Source organism: Aptenodytes patagonicus, chromosome 1 (assembly GCF_965638725.1).
Source record: "Aptenodytes patagonicus chromosome 1, bAptPat1.pri.cur, whole genome shotgun sequence".
Lineage (NCBI taxonomy): Eukaryota > Metazoa > Chordata > Aves > Sphenisciformes > Spheniscidae > Aptenodytes > Aptenodytes patagonicus.
In genome coordinates, this window is record NC_134949.1 from 77,896,076 (window position 1) to 77,916,653 (window position 20,578).

The 20,578-nt window shown below is 40.0% G+C and overlaps 1 protein-coding gene across 5 annotated transcripts in view; it reads right to left on the minus strand.

The window, feature by feature from the left end:
- Nucleotides 1-4,578: 4,578 nt before the first annotated feature.
- Nucleotides 4,579-20,578, minus strand: part of SCUBE1 (signal peptide, CUB domain and EGF like domain containing 1) — a 223,332-nt gene continuing 207,332 nt past the window's right edge. For 4 of the 5 annotated variants that reach the window (XM_076343880.1, XM_076343872.1, XM_076343862.1 and 1 more), the window contains 6 exons: nt 18,336-18,503; nt 17,273-17,434; nt 15,612-15,809; nt 12,980-13,132; nt 11,873-11,952; nt 4,579-10,704 (listed from right to left, as the gene is read on the minus strand). In XM_076343880.1, the coding sequence (XP_076199995.1) occupies nt 10,552-10,704; nt 11,873-11,952; nt 12,980-13,132; nt 15,612-15,809; nt 17,273-17,434; nt 18,336-18,503 (914 nt within the window). In that variant the 3' untranslated portion in view covers nt 4,579-10,551. The remainder of the gene's footprint in view (nt 10,705-11,872; nt 11,953-12,979; nt 13,133-15,611; nt 15,810-17,272; nt 17,435-18,335; nt 18,504-20,578) is intronic. The other variant, XM_076343853.1, reaches the window with a different exon arrangement.

A 20,578-nucleotide genomic window follows, 5' to 3' on the forward strand; every position in this document is an offset into this window, starting at 1 on the left:
AGGGATGTAAGGGGCAGAAGAGACCCTCAACATAATAATAAAAAGGAGATGAGGGGATGTATTTCTGATGCATTTTACAATAAATGCTGTAATATGTTATCAAAGAAACCATTTGCTTTCAAATAAACAACTTTCCCAACAGTAAAACTAGAACTTCTAAGCATGGAAAGCTGAGATGGGGGCTTAGAAGGGAGGAACATCATTTGCTGTAAATACTTTATCATAGCTGTATCTGTGAGCCTAGAACCTCATAGATGCTGTTACAAGAATGCAAAATGTATTATTCTGCCTTAAAATAGCAGTGATTGTGTGTAGCTTTTGCTTACCTGCTTTTGTGGACAGGTATATTTTTGGGAAGCTATTGCATCCCTCTAACTGCAAGAATCCCCAAAACAGCATTGACTGTGCTTTGCACTCACCTGGCAAGGAACCTGTGCAGAGGCAGTGACAGCAACCAGCTGTGAGGCTGTGAGCACGATTCTGTGATGCGCCACATAAGGCTCAGACAGCCGTGGGGTCATCAATTCAGAGCTTCAGACTGCAGTGATGTCCGGGCATGTGGCTGCAGTAGAAGGAGGAGAGAAAAATAAAGCACCACATTTAGTTAAATTTGCAACACTCACCTGTCAGCTGGTGTCCATCAAGGGCCTTATACGAAGTCTCTTTCCTGTACCCCAACTACTGTGTGACAGCAGGGCTGCACTGTCCTGTTGTGTGGCTGGATGGGCACCTGAGTCAGGAGGGAAACCCATGTTTTGGTCTTGGGGCGGGTGTCCGTGTGAGCGTGGAGTTTGGAAAAAGCCCTGGAGAAAAAGAGCCTTGGACAGCAGCTTGCAGACAGATGAATGATCTTAGCAGGTTGGGCCCAGTCTCTAGCCTAAAGGTCTGACGAGATCAGTGTCTTAAGCATAATAAGCCAAACAAATTGTCTGGTACAAACAATACTCATTGTATCCCCCAGGAAACATATTTACTGCATTTATATTATGCACTGACATAACACACACTGACAAGTGCAGGTGTCTTAATTTCAAAGACGCTTTCACTGCTCAAGCAGTACTGGGCTGGAGGGAGGCTGCCCTTATACCAGGGGTACAAGATGAAAAAGCGGCTTGCCAGGAAGCTTCAAGGATCTTCACCTCGTGTCACATCCATGCAGGCAATCCAACGTGCTGCCCTTAGTCCCAAGGCATCCTGCTGCACCTCCACAGCCAGTGCTGCAGTTTGTCACAAGCTGCTTGGGTGCCTTCAGAAAGGCAGATCCCTGTTCCTCCTTTGCCTGTGTCTTTAGGCATACATACCATGTCGCCTAATATATTACTTTTATAAAAGTTATGACTGTTACTTAGGAGTACTGTTGCACACACAAGTGAGCTGGACATGATGTTATTCTGCATGTTAGGAAGTGCTGTTGGAGTGTAGCACATCTCACACCGTGCATCAGGAGGCACACTGCAGAGGCGACAACTGGTATGTATGTCACCTTCGTGCTGGAATGGCTCAGGATGCTGACGGGCCAGGTACCTGGCATCCATCTCCTTGGGCAGTGATGGGGCTCTCTAGAGCTAGTCAGTGAGGGATCTCCTTAAATGATCATAAAAAAGCCGTGGCTGGTAATAGTGCTGACTCCTAAATAAATACCATATTGGATAAAATGCACAGATGGGCTTATGGTACTTCGCTTGATTTAGGTTTTAAACATAGAAACATTTTGTAGCAAAAATAGTCTGTGGCTACCTAGAGCATGCACATCTATGTTTATGTTGCCTGCCTAGCAACATGATAGGAGGAAATTTGTTGGGGAACAGCAGCAGCAAGATGCGCACAGGGGCAGGAGAAAGCAGACCGCAGCTGTGTTAGCTTCATGTGCTACAGGAGTTCAAGCACAGCTACATAAAACAGAGGGAGAAAGAAAATGCACCCGTGGCAAGGCAATGTCTCCTAAAAATGCTCTGGGAATGAAGACTGGTTTGCAACTTAAAGATTTGGAGGAATGTTGCCAGCAGTTCACAGCTGACTGCCCATTTAGATGTTATTTTTAAGAGGCAAAAATAGCCATTTATTGTGATTGTACAGGACAGACCCTTCTGTGACACCAGGAGTCAGTCAATGTTGATGGCTAAACAAAGGGAAGAGTATGCCCAGTCTGCCTTCACTTACCTGCTGGGTCGCACTGGAGTGCTGTTCATCAGGCCATTATATTTTGTGAGCTTGTTGGGAAGTCATGGAAAGATCTGAAATGAGAATGGACCCCTCTGCGATTCTCACCAGGCAATGCCTATTTCAGTAAACTAGAATCTCATACTCAAACGTGCATCGTCGTGACCGCTGAACTTTCAGCAGCTTTTGCCCTTGTACGCAGATACTACATTACCAGTAATTAATTTGACTTCCAATGACCTTTAGGAACTTTTGAGTTCAGCTTTTCTCTGTCTTTGATAGGAGCTGACTTTTCCTATTACTCCTTTAAACCTCTGAAGCTATAAAGACAGCTGAGCACCATCTTACATGGCACTATTTGTAGTCTGATAAAAGTGATGCTGTATCTTCTTGGAGTGTAATGAGGGTAACTGCCCATATTACCTAAGTGGATTGCTGCTAGCTGAAAAAGGCAGTAATTGATCTTTTGCAGCCAGTCAGAATGTAGCTGTCTCTATGCCTTTCAAACCTGTCAGTGACGCCAATAGTCATCAGTCATACTGATAGTATTTGTATCATTTATAACATACATAAAATCAGTGGAGCATACTGTCATATGATAAATGCTTTCTCTTAACAAGAGAAGCTGCTTCCATGAGTATCAGCAGAATAGCACACACCGTGCTGGTATGTATATGAAGTCTCCTGCCCGTTCTACAGCAGGTGGCTGCTGTAGCGTTAACAATGCTCCGCAGGCTGTGCTCATCTCCTAACAAGCACTGCTGAGTGGCAAACCTGTTACAGGTGTTATCAATTGAATTAATAACATCCGTGCTTTTTGTCTGGTCTAGCGGGCTGCATACCCTTAACGGCAACTTGCACTTCTTCTTAAACTGCAAAATATGATTTAAATCAGATCTAACTGACCTATTTGTGTCACTACACAGTCTATTTCTGTCAGTCTGTCATCATCCATTTTCATCATTACCAGCATCAGGAGTTTCACTTGGGCCACTGATTGTACAAATGCTACTTGCTTTGTAATCTTGGACTGCAAAAGTGTAACTACCATCGTAAAATTCAGCAGCAAGGAGGGCCTGGGCAAACACACTTTTTCCACAGCAGGACGAGAGGAGGAAAGGACACTTTTGACCTCTCTTTAAATCATCGTTTTTGGGTGCAAGCGTAGTTTCCTCTCAACCTAGTCCTCAATGGGACAAGCAGGATGTGAGTTTGGAAGTCACCAGTCTTCTCGGCAGCTTGTGGTGGGAATAGCCCATCAGGCCACCAGTGGAAGAGAGCTTCCTTCCTCTTTCTTTCTTTGAGGCAGGTTCTCAATAGAGGGAAAGGGCACCTGCATGAGATACACATAGTAACGTCAGAGTTATTTTAAGAAATGGTTAAAGGTCCTGGAGGAATGTTGGTGATGTGGTGCTTTGCTGTAGCCAGGATTTCTTCTTGCTCTGAAAAATTCTCCTTGAAGTCTGTTTGGAAGGAACGTAACTCAGTGTCCCAGCACTCACAAACTCCAGTTGTTTGATGAGAAAGGAAAAGCTCTCTGTTGCCTGAAGATGAAAATTAGACCAAAATATGTAAAGGCTATCAAAAAAGTGAAGTTCTCTTCTGATTCCTGTCTACATTACACTGGTGCGTGGAGCCTTCTCCATGTACACAAATAAATGGCAGGCAGGGGTACCCATTCCATTTTACGTTTATTATGAAAGTGATTTTAACAAAAGTTTTATTACATGCTTCATTTTGAGCTTTGACATAGAAATCAAAGCTATTAATATACAGAGGCAAAAGGAAATGTATTTTCTTATAAGGTACATTTACAACAACGTTTTCTACTACAAATCTGACAGTATTGTTAAAATATTGGTAAAGCTTAGACCACTGTATTTTACTTCCTAAGTATCAAATTTTGTACAGTTATTCACTATCTTTGCTCTAAACTATCATGGTACATTTCATATGGAAATACCTGTTTGTACATAATTTACATTGGTAATAAAGCTTAGAAGTCCCAGCAGCATCTACAAGGATTTAGTTCAAAATGTCACTCTTGCCCAGTGATTTACACAGAGCAAATTGGTACAGAAACCAATATTACACTCCAGGTATTTCCCTCCCCCCCCCCCCAATCTAGTCTACCAGAAATTCCTGCTTAACAGATGACGGACATGATCATAGTGAACTTTATGCAGGTGAAACTACCACTGACTTCAGTGGCAGTTTTGCCTAAAAAAGGCTCTATGATCTGATCCAACACGAGGTTTTATCACTTCCACTGCTACCGAGGAGCACAGGGGTACCATACCTTTCCTTGTCTTTATACTATATTTGGGCATAATCTTTTGAATTCCCTTTTATTTCTGAGTTTTGTGTTGTTTCTTATCCTAACAATGGAAGAAGAGCTAGCACTAACTTTAAAATACATATTCTTTATATGTTATGAAAATGGTAAGCACTTCAGAATGACACTTGATAGTCAATTCTACAAAAATTAGCAGGTTCAATTGCCCCAGAAAACTCTTCCGATGATGCCAGTGAGACTGCAGAAATAACAGGAGCAGTCATCTGGAAGGATGAATCCGACTACTGACCACATCCACCCCAGTTTCCTAAAGTACCTTTTTAATCATTGTGTGGAGTTATCTGCTGCTGTCAATGCAAATTAACGGCCTTTCTAAGGTATAAAACATAGAAAACAATATTTACAAAATAATTTTAATTAAAGTAACAAAACCAAACTCTAAAAGATATTTTCACAATCATTAAAATAAAGTTTAATTAAGCAAAGCCACTTCTTTTTCTAGATATTGAGAAATTCAGCTAAAATTGAATTGCAATTGTTTGTGTATCTTTAAACTTGTTATCTCCGCTTTCTGAATACAGATGGTTTAAATTATTACATCTAAAGGTACTTCTGTACATTTTACTCTTGTATATTACATATTAATCTTATAGATTAAAAGCTTAGTGATGAAACAGAATAAATAAATGAAATAACAAACTGGAATTGTATATATTCAGATACTTAGATAACAGTTTTTTGACATTAAGAGTTTATTTCCCAGTCTGTTTCTATTCAGATGAAAAACGTTACGATAAAACATGAGACTTCTCTCTGAATCCAAGTCTCACACTGAGGAATAAGTTCGTATTACCTTACAGAAATTTCCCTTCTTCCATAAATTCTTATGGGAGACAAAAGTCTTTTTTTTTTTCCCCCCAAGTGCTTACAACAGTCTCTCATCCTAGAAAACTATTTCATTAAACTCTCGAAGTACTGAGAGTCTATAGAACTTCTCCAGTTACTACCATTCCTGTCAATCAGTGGTTTTAAACTATGAAAAAAATGCAACTACTTGAACTCATGACACAGGTACAAGTAACTGCGTGTGTTGCTCATTCCCATCATTAGAAAAGGGAAAATCCAGACCCCTGAGGTGGCCGAGAAATTCGCCACTGGATTCAGTTGTTGAAGATTTCACTCCAGCTTCTTTTTTAAGAGCACGCAAAGGTATTTAGAGTCCAGATACGGGAACTGTCACAAAGCAGTTGGGTTGTGCTGGCCAAGACCTGTCAGCAGTTCCTGTATAAGAATCGTACCACTACTTTTGCTCCTGATGTTCGCAACTCAATATCCACAAGATTAAAACTGGGTTGTTTACAGATAAGACTGACCTGAGAAATTTGAATCTGTTGGGCACGCTTACAAAGGGGCATGGGGTGGGGTTTGACTTTCCCCTTTGAATGTTTAATGCATGCAAGCATGTTTCTTGTTCATGTGGCATCATCCTTGCGTTCTGCTTACAGACAGAGGACTACAGGCGAGCTGTGCTCTTTCAAAACCAGCTGACAACTCAGAATGCAGACTCTCTGAAAACTCTGCAACCAAGCCTGTATTTATTTAAGCTAGTCTAAAACAAAACTAAACTTAAACTAAACCTAGCTTACTAGGTAAGCTAGTTTTAAGTAAGCTTACTTACTTTTAAGTAAGCTTACCCTAGTATGAAGCTGATGAGTCTAAATCTTCAGTAGTTATAACACACTGTGATTTAACTTTATTCTACAGGGGAGGCACAATGAGGAAATAAATTTCTTTTGAAAAGTTGGTCTTTAGGTAAAAATCTAATGTATGATGGAGGAAGGAAGGCAGGGCAAGAAAATGGGCTGAAAAAAGACTTCAGCAGCTTTAAATCCAGTTTTGGCGAGCTAAATCTTCAGGCAGAATAAATCTTGCTATTGCAGGCAAGATGCAGGTGGCAATCTGTTGGACACCCAATCCTGATGCTTCCTGTACTCAAATGACACACAGAGGCACCTTGCCCACAGCAATCGCTAACGAGCGCTTTCACGGCACGACTTAGGGCTTGATTAGCAACTTCTGCTTGTTGCAGTCTCCTGGACTGCAGCAGGTATGCAGGTGGTGATTTGGTGGCACACAAGAATGCTTAGGGATGATTCACCACCACCTCACCAAAAATAAGTGCAGTATTTAAAGCAGGAAGAGAGGCTTAGAATGGTAAGTGCTACAGGTGCAGCTTTTAGGCACACAGGCATTTGCAAATTGAAAATAAAAAGCTCGGGTTGTGACGTGGAATTGGGCAATCACAAATGGACACTTCTTCGGCCTTGCTGTAATAACATGTAAACATGTTGTTGCACCTATCCTGCGTACAATGTGTAATTCTGTAAGAACAGATACAGGGCTGTATTTATTGAATATGTTTAAAGGCAATATTTCACGTTTAGGGTAAAAGCCAAAATTTTATATTCTGTGATGTATTGATTCATTTAATGAAGCTGGTTTTCTTAAAGGCGGCCATATTTCTCCTCATATATTTTTTGATTCCCAAATGCGTCTAGGTCTTCTCCATAGAAGACAACATTCCTTGTTGTACTGTTATTGTATAGTAGCAATATGTTCTCTGACTTCTGACGATGAAGACATCCTACACCTACATTAACAAATGAAGAGCTGAGCTCACCTTCTATTTGGTGACCGCCAGTTTCTGTAACTATAAATCCAGCATGAAAGTCAAAGTATTTTTAACTTTTAGAGCTGATGTAAAAATTCTGTGCTGTTATACAAATCAGCTGAAATTGGTTCAGACAGTCCTATATACTTGTCATTACTTATATTTCATTAGAAATTTGCACATCCAAGGGCATTTCTATGCAGAGCTGCAAACATTCAAACCTGACTCATTTTCTAAGTATGTCACATACGAAACCCCTATATATTCAGAAGCATTTCACTGCATACTTTTGAAGGCCAAATTATTCTCTTTCTTTCACTGCTTTCAACAACGCAAAGTCTGCATTTGCTACAGAAGTCCCCGAGCGCCCTGTCCTGACTGTGGAGTCCATGCCCTGACATGGCTCCGGGGAATATGAGCTAACACGCGCTCTCAGGTTGTCTGTCAGGATGAACTAGACAAAACCCTGGTTTTGTCTAATGTGGTTGTAAGTCAGGGCAAGCTGTACCAGCACTAAATGCAGCTAGTTCCTCCTGTATTCACCTTTCACAGCTCTACCAAGGTCCCACTAACAGTGGCCACAACTGGGCCACGTCCCTCTCGTAGTCGCTATCTGGCACTGGATTCCCCATGTAGTTAAGAACCTGGAAAATGTTACGGTGCTGCCAGTGGTTTCTGGACTCGTAAGGCAATTACTTTCAGCCCTGTTCCAGAGAGGAAGTTTGTCCTGCTTGGCACCAGTGTCGTACAGTGGTATCATGTCCAAACGTGTGGGTTGTTAAGCAAAAATTTTAGCAAGGATTTTACTAACCTCACTGCACAGCATCAGGTTCCAAAGTTCGCTTACTGAAGTTTGAAATACTAAAGATCACTGTAAATTGTTCAGCAAATGAGGAAGTTATTTTTCTCCATATCTTTCATATCTTTTCCATCGTATCTGTCAGTAGGATGGCTGCAATCCTGACCCATTTCTAATCATTCTGAATAACCTATCAGACTTTAAAATACTGTTCGGCTGAAGTAGTTTTTTAGCTATACACTTATTGAGTACCTAAAATGATTTTTGCTTTTTTAAGATTTAATTTTTTCCTACAAATAACTCCTGTTAAGGAAAAAGATACACGTAACTTTTTTTTCGTTCCAGGCATGCACTGAATCTAGGACTGATGAGATGTTCTCCTTCAAATATCCACCTTTAGTAACCCATAATGAATATTTAATAAAAGTGGTTTCAACATCCTCACAAAAAGTTAGGTTTAACAGCCTTTAGAAAAGGACTTTTATGGAGATGTTACGTTTTGAAATGAGGGTTAATATATAAATATATATATATGTATATATAAAAAAAAGAGAAAGCTCGTCAAAGACCTAAGATCTGTGAGTTAAAAAACTGAGTCGTTAGACCCTAAGTTAAAACTGTTCAGGCACAGAAAGAAAAAAATTATGCTCTTCAACAGAAAAGGAAAGAAGGCAAGCAAAATTACAACATGGCCAAGTAGAAAAACTCATAAGAATACTTAAGGTGTCTCTTAGAAATGGAGTATTCAACCGCTTGTAGCCAACAGGAAACAACTTTGTAAATTTAAACATTACTTGCTCAAAGACAAAAAAAGTGTAAGAAGTTAACCGTAACCACCCTTAATGTATGTCTTTGAGAGCATCCAAGGGTATGCTAAACTACAGGGTAGATATGCAAAAAAAAATGCAGTGAAACAAAACTGTATGTTCGTCTTTTTCTGAAAGGATGTTGGTGTGGTAGTTGATTTCTCCATGTAATAAACTTGTAGGATCAAAAGGGAAAATGATATACAAGAGGAAGGGACTTAAAAGTAAAGCGGCTGAAATACTAACAAAAATAGCTACTCTCTCATTGAAATGGGCTCCTGTGCCAGGAAACTGCAGGAGACACAGGATTTATCATCATCTTAACCCACCAGTACCTGTCGCTCTGTGAGGAAGGCCTGACCACGAGGCTAATGCTCTCTTGCAGACCGTACAATCCCCATGGTTGATGGGCACTGCGGTTGCAAACTCGCGATAAAAGGGAGCGCCGGGTCCCTGGAGACTGCAGGGCCTGCCCTCCAACTCACCCGCAAAGCTGTGTCCTGTTCACCCCCTCACCCCCCTTAGAGCCTGGGCCTGTGACACAGGTATGTTCCCAGCGTTTTAAAGGTGGCAGATCCAACAAAAATTCCTCCCTAGTGAGCCTCTCTCACGTGTCTCGTCCTCAGGGGTAACTCTGTTGGTCTGCATGTGAGGGGTGCCCAAGGAAGAGGCAATAGCTGACCCTTTACTGGACAGCAGTTGCATCTTAACTGATGTCATTTCTCCTGGAATAATGTATGGTGAAAGAGATTGTCCCAGAGTAAACAATTATCCAATATTATAAAAGTCCAAAAGGCTTCAGTTTGGTGTTAACGGAAGTGACAAGCACTTGGAGAAGTCATTTAATCATCTAAGCAAAGTTACAAATAGATACGAGTAAATAGGGTGTGTGGGAGTAAAGATTTAAGCATGAATAATATTTACAGTAACTAAAGATAACATTACTAATGTACCCACAAATAGAAGTATATATTTATATATTTATATATTGTACTTAATTAGATGCTCTATTAACGGAAAGAAAAACAAGACTACTACTGTTGTTGTTGTTCATTTCTCACCTATCCTATTGTAAATGCCTTCAAAGGGATCAACTGGTGTACGGAAATCCAGAGCGAAATCTGTTTCAATGAAGTAATTGACAGCGGCAAACCTCTGAAGAAGTTTAGGAGACGACAGATAAAAACATTCGGACATTAGGGCATGGGACTCGTTCTTACGTAATTCATAAAATAAGATTACAGGTGTTTGGGTTTTTTTTTCTTTCTTCTTTTTTTCCCTTTTGATTTCTACTTGGACAGAGGTTCCACTAAGCCACAAATGAGAAATAACAAAATTTACATTGTTTTGTTTTCTTCCAAAGATTCAAATATAAACTTCAAGTGCAATTCAAAATCCAAATATTATTTATACTACATACTTCTTTCTACAACAGAACTTATCTGCAGGTAGTTTAATCGGATATGAATAGATTCCTTCTTTGCTTTGACGGAAGTTATTGTTGATGAAAAATAAAAAGCTAGAAAGAATATTTTCTACGTAATGTAATTTCAAAATGGAAAGTGAAAATACACTAGTGCAGACACAAATTTGGATCTTCAACTAGATGCACTCAGGGACGCACAATTTTTTTTGTAGTAAAAATCCCATTCAGAACATTGGCTTTTAACGATTATAAAACATTATAGGTATTCTTCAATATACAATTGAAAACAAAAGACTGCAAAAAAGAGCCTTCAAATTAGCAAATGTTTCTACTATGGAGGAAAGACAATATTTGACAGGAATGCGAAGTAACCAAAAATTGAATACCGCTAGACTATTTGTATGGTCGTAGAAATCTGGAAACTTTTGATCGCAGTAGCTTTATAAATGATCTTGGAAACATCTCTTTTGACTCTTGTGCTGTGTACTTGAAATAGTTTTGTGGGTGTGCCAGTACATCAAAGAGAGCTTTAATCAGTTTCTTGTCCTATGGGAGACAACACATACATTAGAAAAAAATAGCGTTTGAATTTAGTGTCTGCACAGCTTTCAAAATTAACAAACAACAATCAGGGTTTTTTCTGCAAAACTTGATTCTGGGGAAAGCCCAGACATACTGGGCTTACATACAAACTGCTCCGTGTTGCTGTGGAGTTTTAGACTGATGAATCTTTCTACTGTGCCGGACGTTTTGTTGCCATTAGCGTTCCTGGAAGGTCCTGAACTGAGAGGGTAGCAGCTGGGGTAACCACAAACTGGCTGCAGAAGTTAGGCATTAGAATTGCAAACTGCCGCTGACTGCCCTTCCAGCCTGTTTCACGCCGTCATCCAGGGCCTTCCCTCGGTGAACAAGAGAGAAGGCTGTTCCCGCAGTGATGCTGAGCTCTTTAAGGACCTTCTCCTGTACCTTGGTAAAGTCTTGATTCAGAGCCTCAGCTGAGCCTGTGCCTGACTGTATGCAGTGCAGCTGGGACCTGAGCGATCTCGAAGCTCTAGTGAGAGAATACTGGCAGGGCTGGGGCAGGGATGGCCAGGGGAGCTGGCTGTTAATCAGTTCCTGTCCTTCCAAGCTGTACATTTACACGGCTGAATTTTGCCTTCTGAACAGCCTTTTTTCAGTTTTAATTAGTTAGTTGTTATAGGTGGCAGCCCAGCAGCCTTCCTCCACAACTCTCTCCAGTGTGTTGCTTGTGTCTTTGGAAAACCATTTCATGGACAGCTTACAATGCTACATTATGGTTATGTCTTGGTGAGGCAGGACAGTGATTTAGGTAAATACATTTTTTTAATGCACAGGAAATTCTAACTTAATGACTCATTTAAACACATACCAGACTGAGGCTGAAGAAGGCTCTTCAAACAATAGGTTCTTCATTCTTGGTTGACTAATTTTTCTAACATACAATCATGTTAGCATACATTTCATTTAGTTCCTGATTCAGCAAAGGATGTACGCACATGCTCTGCCCAGCTGAGCTACTGATTTTGTGCTGCTCCAAATGCCAGCAACAAACCTCAGAAGACAGAGAATTTAATTTGGGGTCACACTTGAGGTTTAAATATTATGACCCTATCAGGGTAATGAGAACTATCTTGGGAAAATATTTAGTAAAAGGAATTCTTGGTTAGCCTCAGATAAAGCAGAATTTTCTTACCTTTAGGATTTCTTGATGATTTTCTGATGCATATAATCGTCCATCTCGAACAATGTCTTCTATTAGTTGTTGGTAATCCTCTGCAAAGTAAAGATCAGTTGAGTGACTGTTCGTGACGTCCTTTGGGAGGATAATAGCCAGACATTAGCTAGACCTCCTCTTCAGGACAGAGCTGAGAAATTTAATATCCAGTTAATTATTCAGTGTCTCTCAAGCTGCTGTAGTCTAATCTAATCACATTAAAATTCTGTAGTGCTTTAGAACAGTAATTTTGAATTATCCATATAAATAGTAACAGCCCCCGAAAACTACTCCCTCCAGATAATAATGCTTTATTATCTGCATTCTAGAGATGAAGAAACAGGACCAGGGATATGAAATAACTGTCAAAGGTTATACATCAAGTCAGCAGCACAGACAGGAACAGATCCTCGTTTTCTGCCCTGAGAACAGCTCTTTTGATTCCTGAATGACCAGCTTAATACAGATTTTCTCATCATTCGCAAAATTGCACAAAAACAGCTGCCAAAGGTATCACAGAAAAGTCTTTGTTTCCTTACAACAGAAATAATCTCAAAGTCCAAAATATACAGTTCAATGCATAATTTATATCACAAGCCAGACTGTTTTAAAATGTGGATTTATGAAGGTGGTTACTGAAAGGATATTTCTTTTTGCATCATTGTTTTTCTCTGTTGGACTTGTGATTTTATTAATTTATAATTTTCAAAATTGTGTGGGTTACCAGTAGGACTTGATGAAGGGGCTTCCTAAAATGTACAGCAATTAATGGTATTCTCATTATGCATATGATAAATGCCAATTAAAAGGAGTCTTGTTGAATTCAGTGGGATAAGGATTAAGTTTAAAGAATTCTGTGTAACTCGCTGTCCATCCTTAAAGTATTAGAAAAAGTAATAAAAATAAAATTAGGTATTATTTCAAAATCTTTGCAACTGGTTTTAAAGTAATTCACTGGAATAAAAATGAGTTACATCAAGTTTTTCCTCATTCTTCTCTCCCTGTCATCAGCATAAGAGAGATTCTAAAGGACAATTTTCTGTAATTCAGATATAACACAAAGGTGGAAAACAATCCCATTCTCACCGTCGTAAGTTACATAGGGGACCTGAAATCCCTTGCCACTGTTTCCTTCATTTGACTTGAACTGAATCCACAGCTTCCTCGATCTTGAGGTAAATGCAATAGGTCTCTCGTAAGTCTGACATGTTTCATACGTAGTAATTGAAGTAGGAGAAGCTAGAAAGAAGGTTAAATAAAGAAATGTTCTTTATAAAATAACTTTTTGCACCATTCCTCATCTAGAGGTCAGAAATGTCAAATTGCCAAGACACTTCTCAGCTGACGTATTCCTGAGAACGGAAGTTTTTTTGTGATAGAAGGGATGTAGTCTTTATCTGTCTATAAGGAGAAGTAAGTTTTTCCACAAAGGTAATGGGAACCCCTCTGTCCCACAGCAAGAAGCTTAAGTAGACAGTGAGGTGCCAGAGATAATTTTTGACATTTATAACATTACTATCAATATTACTTATTTTGTGTACTGCTCTAGCATTGAATTCCAGGGTTCCCATGTGCTGGGCCCAGATAGGTCAGAACAAGTCAGCTGCACCCCAGGCAGATGTGGTAACCGGCTCCTTACACACCCAGTTTGGGGAGTTCATCTGATAGCAATAAACCACTTATCTGACCAAAAGACCATCGCACACGAGGAGTTAGTGATCCACAGAACAGTTAACCTGGGTATGGCCAGGCCTGTGCTGTGCTGCGCGTCCAGCGTGGCCTTCAGGCCTGTGTTGTGCTGCACAAGTCCCGTGGCTGCAAGATAACCTCGGCCAGCTCGTTGTAACGAGAGGAACTTGCAGGCAACTTCCACTTGGTGCGGCGGTTACGCTACTGTGTGGCCTTGCCTTTATCTAAAAGTGCAGCAAGAAGTGCTCATGAGAACATTGTTTCTGTTTGACAGTAGAAATGATAAATTGAGTTGTTTCCTTGTAAGAAAATCCTGTAATAGCTTGAATGACTGAAAGGGCAAAATCTCTTCTATGGGCAGGGTCTGCCCAGCATGCTGCGCGTGGATCAGAGGCCCATTCGATGCTACGCTGCCTATCGTTCCCACCATCTAAAGGGATGTAAGATTATCTATACTATTCTCTCCTTACAATGATAGCTCTAATAAATAGCATTTTAAATGATACCTTACAGAGCCTCAGTGCCTTTCTTACTGGGATCATAATGGACCAGCACCTCCCAGTGCAAAACACGTGGTTGTAGGTTTGAAAAGAAAATGTCATTTATCTATACTGAAACAAAGCTAATAGCTGGGAACCAGAAAGACCCCCATTTGCCCCTAACATAAGTAACAGATGGAGGGTGCAGGATGTCTTCAAATCATTATGAATGTATCATGAGGCTCCTCTAAGTTGAAACGAATTTCAAACGAAAGGAAAAAATAGCTTCTTACCTAGTTCAAAAACCCCACTCCATAGCCACAGGATAATTAGGGAAAATAACAAGTGTAACCTAAAATCTGAACGTGCTAGGGCTGATTCAACTTTCACCAATGTTAGCAAAAAGAGACCTTTGGAATTGAATGGGATTTGGATTTGAAGTGCAAAAAAGTGGATCTAACTGTAACTCTGGAACTGCCATCAGTTTTTCCACAGTAACGTTAGCAGCTGACCGTACACGAACTATGATAAATATTCATAAGATCTACTCTTACGATGCCAAACATACAGTGATCACAAAGCACGACTCTGAAAAACTGCCCTCATTTTCCAGTGTCATCGTTGTTTTGGTACCTTTATTGGTACTGAAGTGGAAGTCAAACTTTTCCCTGATGTGCCTGGCTTTACTCACTGTTGGAACCACAGTTTGGGATTAGAAGGACAACTGATTTGTTTTGCTACAGTAAGTGCTTTGCTTTTAAAAAACTGATCTGGACAGATATAATTTCCTTCCATCTATAGTGAGCAGGTTTCTTCTTCTGATATATAGAGATGTCAACACAAGCCCTCAAGGATAAAAAGTTGTGAAAATTGTTTCAGCAAATAAAATACACTGTTTTAGCAAGTAAAATACACTGTTTTAAACAAAGCTCCATATAAACAATTGCTTTTCAGGTTTAGTGCTTCTTGGAGATTTAGCAACAGATCACCAGAAGCTGGATGCCTACATAGGACTGAAGGAGGAGTGCATCTCATTAGTGTCTTAACTTCAGAAGTTATTGAATTAACTTCACAATCAAAGACACAACACACCCCCCACTCCACATAAAATCGGGAGAACTTTGGATTTCTTAAGGGTGTCAGGTGTACCAACCTGCATCACTGCACGGATTTAGCAATAACTGCAGCATATATATACTTGCAAAGGACAAGTGAGAGCACAAATTTGTACAGATGACAGGAGATAGCTCTCCCAGTATAACCTAACATAGCTTTGTTGACTTCTAGAGTAGCAGTGATTTATCCCACGTGATAATTGGGCCAGACAGAAGCCCATTAACTGCTTTGTGATTCAGCCAAGACACTTGAATAATTAATATCACTCTGTTGATTGTTATTGGTACAGTGTTCTGTTTTAACTTGCTGTGCCAGTTCATTCAACAATCCTTTTAGAAACACCGGATAGATGAAGACAGTCGTCCCTTCAATACGAACTTTCCACTCAGTCAGTTTGCAATAAATATTTATATAACCCATGTCTGGCAACTTACCACTTTTTCTCATTACTAAAACATCACCGCATTCATCTTCAATTGGGAGAAATATCTCAGGTACTACGATGAGTATTCTCCTCTTTGGGGGTGGATTTATATTCCAAATGCATTCAACATTAGCTGGGTAGTCTCCAGGATAGTTGGGCGATTCAATGTAGCCAGTATAATCCCCAAGTTCTCCTCCACAGTGCTGGTCTGTGGAGAAACATAAATTAGCATTTGTGTTAGCTGATTAGCTAATTTGAGGTGTTCTTCTAGATCTGTCAAGAGCAAGTCTAAACTCCTCCTTGTGGCTTTAGAAATGCATACATTCTCCAGCTGCCTCTTTGTTTAGCATGGAAAGCCTTTAAAGGAATACTTGATCTGCAGGGCTGCTCCAACTGATTTAATCTCCGGTGTATAAACTGATTCAATGCTTCATTCAGGCTGCTTTAACATTTGATTAAGAAACGAACACAGCTAAGTAAATATGACCCCACTGTGGAGGTACTCACACAGCGGTTACCACTGAGACCATGCTGACATGCAGAAGGTATTCTGGTTTAACTTCACTTGTTTTTTAACCTGATTTAGCTGAATGAGTGTGATGATCCTAATAGCCAGCCTTACCTTGATTACAGATCTGCCTTGCTTTATCTTAGATTAAACCAGTTAATAAAGAATCTCCATTGATGGATCAGTTTTACTTTCAGAGTTTTCAAAACTCCTATTGAATTTGCCACGGAAGCCTGATTCAGTAAGTGACTTAAGCTTCATCTCTGCAGGCCTACTCACCCACATAAGACTAGATATATGTCTAAATAGTTTGCTTAATCCGAGCCTCAAAGATTGTGCAAGGTCAGAAACTGGCTTGAAAACGGGGAGTATCTAAGACAGCAAAGTGACAAGGATGGTTTTATTTTATAGGAAAATCATCAAACTTCTTCAAATTCCCTACAAATATCTAATTTACCCAAATTACATTAGAAATGATGAAGGGCTTCAAAGACACATGGCACATAATCAAAATCAAAACTTACGATAGATTTGCACATGAATAGTTAGTTTAGATGACATTACCTAATTATTGTAGAGACGTTCTCTCAAATTAGCATAGTAGAGATGAAAAAAATTGCTTGCCTAAAAGAATCAGTCGTTCACAAAAGATCAAATAAAATTGGACTGGAATCCTTGGGGATATTTAAAATGGTAATTGAAGAAAGGAGGCTGAGTACTGCAAAAAAGCCTATGAGAAGATTTCACTGTCATGAGCGATTACCTGGCAATTGCAGTGTGCATGACCATATCTCCAAGTATTTTATAATTATTATAAAATGGCAGTTTCTCTGATAGAAGATACTGTGCTCTACAGAGACACAGAGGAATATGTGTCACTGAAGGCAACTTGCAGGATCTGGGAAACCAAAAGCTGTGTAGTTTTAACTTGTAGCTGGCACTCTGCCAAATTACATTAAAGCTAAAACCATCATATGCATCAAGTGGTACTTTTCCAGGCTTTTTTCTCGTTGTTTTCCCAATTTTTGCTGTTCCCTCTGGCAGTAGATATATGCTAACTAGGCAATACAGAATTGAATTCCAGCCCGACAGATGGAACCTTCAAGCTGCAGTTCAGAACTGAAGATACGTTTCATCTCACAACTCATATAAATGCAACTTACTTTTGCAGTGCGTAACGTTAGTGGAGCCATCAAAATCTGTACTTGTGTTCCCAGGGCAGGTGATGCAGTAGTTTTGACCAAACTCAGGCTGGTATGTTCCCACAGGGCATCGGATACATCTGTGTGTTGTGGAGTTGTAGTAGTGTCCAGGAGAACAATGAACTGTAAGGTATGAGGTGTATTATTTTCAGAAAGTAGCAATCTTCAGTGCAGAGAGAGCTTTTCTCTACCCTGGACATACCTCACGATCCCCATTCTGCAATATACTTATTAGGCCATAAAAGGCAAAAAAGACATTAGCTCCCTGTATTTCCCGTTACAAAGGACCTTCTAACTAGAATTGTTCTAACGACTAGAGCTAAACCCTTACGAACTAGTAACACGTGCTACATATGCCTCTCACTGTATTTAATACAGTGGTTTCCAATGAGTTTGTAATAAGTGGAAGCTGATATATATCTACCTCAACAATAAAAATGCCTTTCACAATAGCAGGAGAGAGGTTTCCATTAGTGTCTGTTTGCCAGGGCCAGCATGTCATTCCAGCAACTAAACCAAAATGCATTTGGGCAGATTCCTTCTTCAGCATTTGTACTGGAAGTTGATGTTATGGAACACACGTGTTTCACGCTTACAGTTTCTGCCTAGGCCATTAATAATCAATCCTTAACTTCACATAATTTCTGTAGCGTTTAGTTTTTCTAATTTGGTAAATAAAAACATACAGGACATGAAGGCTAAAGCATTGCCTAATGCAAGTTTTTCTTATTTCTTGCCACGCAGTGGGGCTGATTGACTTATCAGTGGCGGCGCTGACTCTGTACCTGCCTGTGGTAAATTCCAAAGAAAACCATAAAGCCTATTCAGTCTCCGCAACCTTGGGACATCGTTCCTAGTTTACAGATTTCCTGACCATTTAATTTAGTGTGTTGTGTAACACACTGTGTTGCCACGTGCAGTGACTATGTTTGTTTTGGAGCCTTTCAAAGCCCCTTGGCATTGAAGATTACAAACAAAAGGGCAAGCAGCAGGAATATGAATCATGGAAAGATTTTAAATTCACCTTTTGTTTCACAGTCTTGAAAGGAAACAGCACCTTCATACTTGGTCACAAGCCCACCGCCACACAGAAAGCAGAGGGTCCTTCCTGGTTCAGGCTGGTATGTACCCAGAGGACAGACTCTACAAGGTTTAAAACCATCTGAAGAATAGTGCCCAGGAGAACACTGCCCTAGAAATTGAAAATGATCTTCTGTATTAGTGAGCCAACTTTTCTGGACAAAGTATAAACCCCACTAGTAGTAAGCAATGCTTCCTTTAACTTAAACATGGGACATCAAGACAGCTGCAGATCAAATTCTAATCTTATCTGCTGATTTTGTATTGTTCCTGTAACTGCTTCCTAAAAACCACATCAGTAAATACAACTAGTTTCTTAATAAGCTCTTTGCTACCTATGTTTCTGTTTGTTGTTTTTCTTTTTTTTAGCAAGGGCTCTATTAAGATGTTGTTTGAGTACTTTGTACTTTCACCAAGTCTTTCATCTGAGAATTTCAAAGCACATTGTAGGAAGAAATGAAACTTTCCACCGTATCTATGAAGCAAGTAATTGTTTTTTTTATATCTCCATTTTCTAGATATGGAAAGAGTCGATCATGGGATTTTCCAGACTGGATGGGACTAGTCCATCACCCTGTCTATGAGAATAGCTGACACCAGCAACTTTCCAGGTAGCTGTGAAAACTAGTGCTTGTCAGAAGCTCTTCTGCCAGAAAATGGTGATTCGTGTAAAGCAAAGCACTTTGTGAATGAGTCTACTGACAGATACAAAGTAGTTTCAAAACTTGCTCTCCAGGCAATTTCTGATAGGCGTTTGTTTGTCTTGGTTCTTGCTAGCTTGAGTACTTTACTCCTTGACAACCTACCTGAGAATCAGGATGTCAAGTTTTTCAAGATTATGGCATTAATACGTATCTTCACACCACCCCAGCCTGGGAGATCAGCGCTTTGAGATGTTAGGTGCTCCCTGAGGCTGCCTAATCCCAATACTTTGTAAGTTAGCTTCCCTGAGAACTGAACAGCAGGCAGAAACAACTGGCTTGAAAACCTGAAAGTTTTGAGGGCTCTAGGTGGGATTGGGGTCTCTTAAGAACCCTGATACTTGCTGGGAAATGTTGGGGGCATCTAGCATTTCGGGTACTTGGCACTTAGGATGAACCAGAGCTCCTGAGCGAAAGCAAAGTTCAAGTTCTGTCCCCACAAAAGTCAAACTCCTATGGACACCTGTGGGACCAGGATCTCCGGGATTTAGTTGTGCTTCCATCCCAGCTGGCTGGAATATGACTGTACAAGCTGGCTGTTGTGACACAAACCTCTGAGAAATATTATGATATTACTAACTTGAAGACAATTCTGCTATTGTTTTTGTAGCAAAACAGATCCATCTGGTCTGGTCCAACTGGTCACGGGACTTTAACGTGAAGGCAGTTAATGAAGAGTGGATTTGGATCTGGATTTTAGTGTGAAAATTAAGTACTTGTGAAGCGTGGCTTACAGACATCCTTTTAAAGACGCGGACAGCTGGGTTTTAATACTGCTAAATACCCGATGCTTTCAGCACTAATATGTCTCAGTCCTTACCTGTATATAAGAATGAGCTAACTTGCTCCCTTCTTCCCTTCTGTATTGAAATTGCCAACAAAATCAATCTGAGGTGATTTCCCTGAGAAATGCCCCAAATGACTAGGTTTCCTAATTGTGTTTGGGCTTTGTACCTACATGGATCACATGTAACTTAAATATCACAGCATCTTATTCACTTGCAGCTACAACATAGAGTTCTACACAATAGGCACTTAAAATCTCTTACATACTCGTTGTATGTGCCTCACCTGCAGGGGGTGAGGATTTCACTCACAGCTTATTTGCTACTACACAGGCATTACTGCTCCAGAAGATATGATGCAAAAATACTGTTGATTACAGGTGGTGAGTACATTTCTAACAAAATCTGTGTTCATCAAAATACACTGTTTCATCACACATGCTGACACATTTTATGGAGACATACTGATTTTGGTAAAATCTTTGACAGGGAGGTTTATGAAGTCCAATGCATATTCTCTCTTGACACTTTCAGAGAAAGAGAAAAGGGGAGAGTTGAGCAGAAAAACAGACTGTTGTGATCTGACAACAAACATTTTGAGACAGATCCACTCTGCAAAAATAATCAGAAGGGTTTCTTTTTGTTGTTGTGCAGACCAATAATTCAGATGCAAGCCTTGAAACATAACAGTCTTTTTCCTC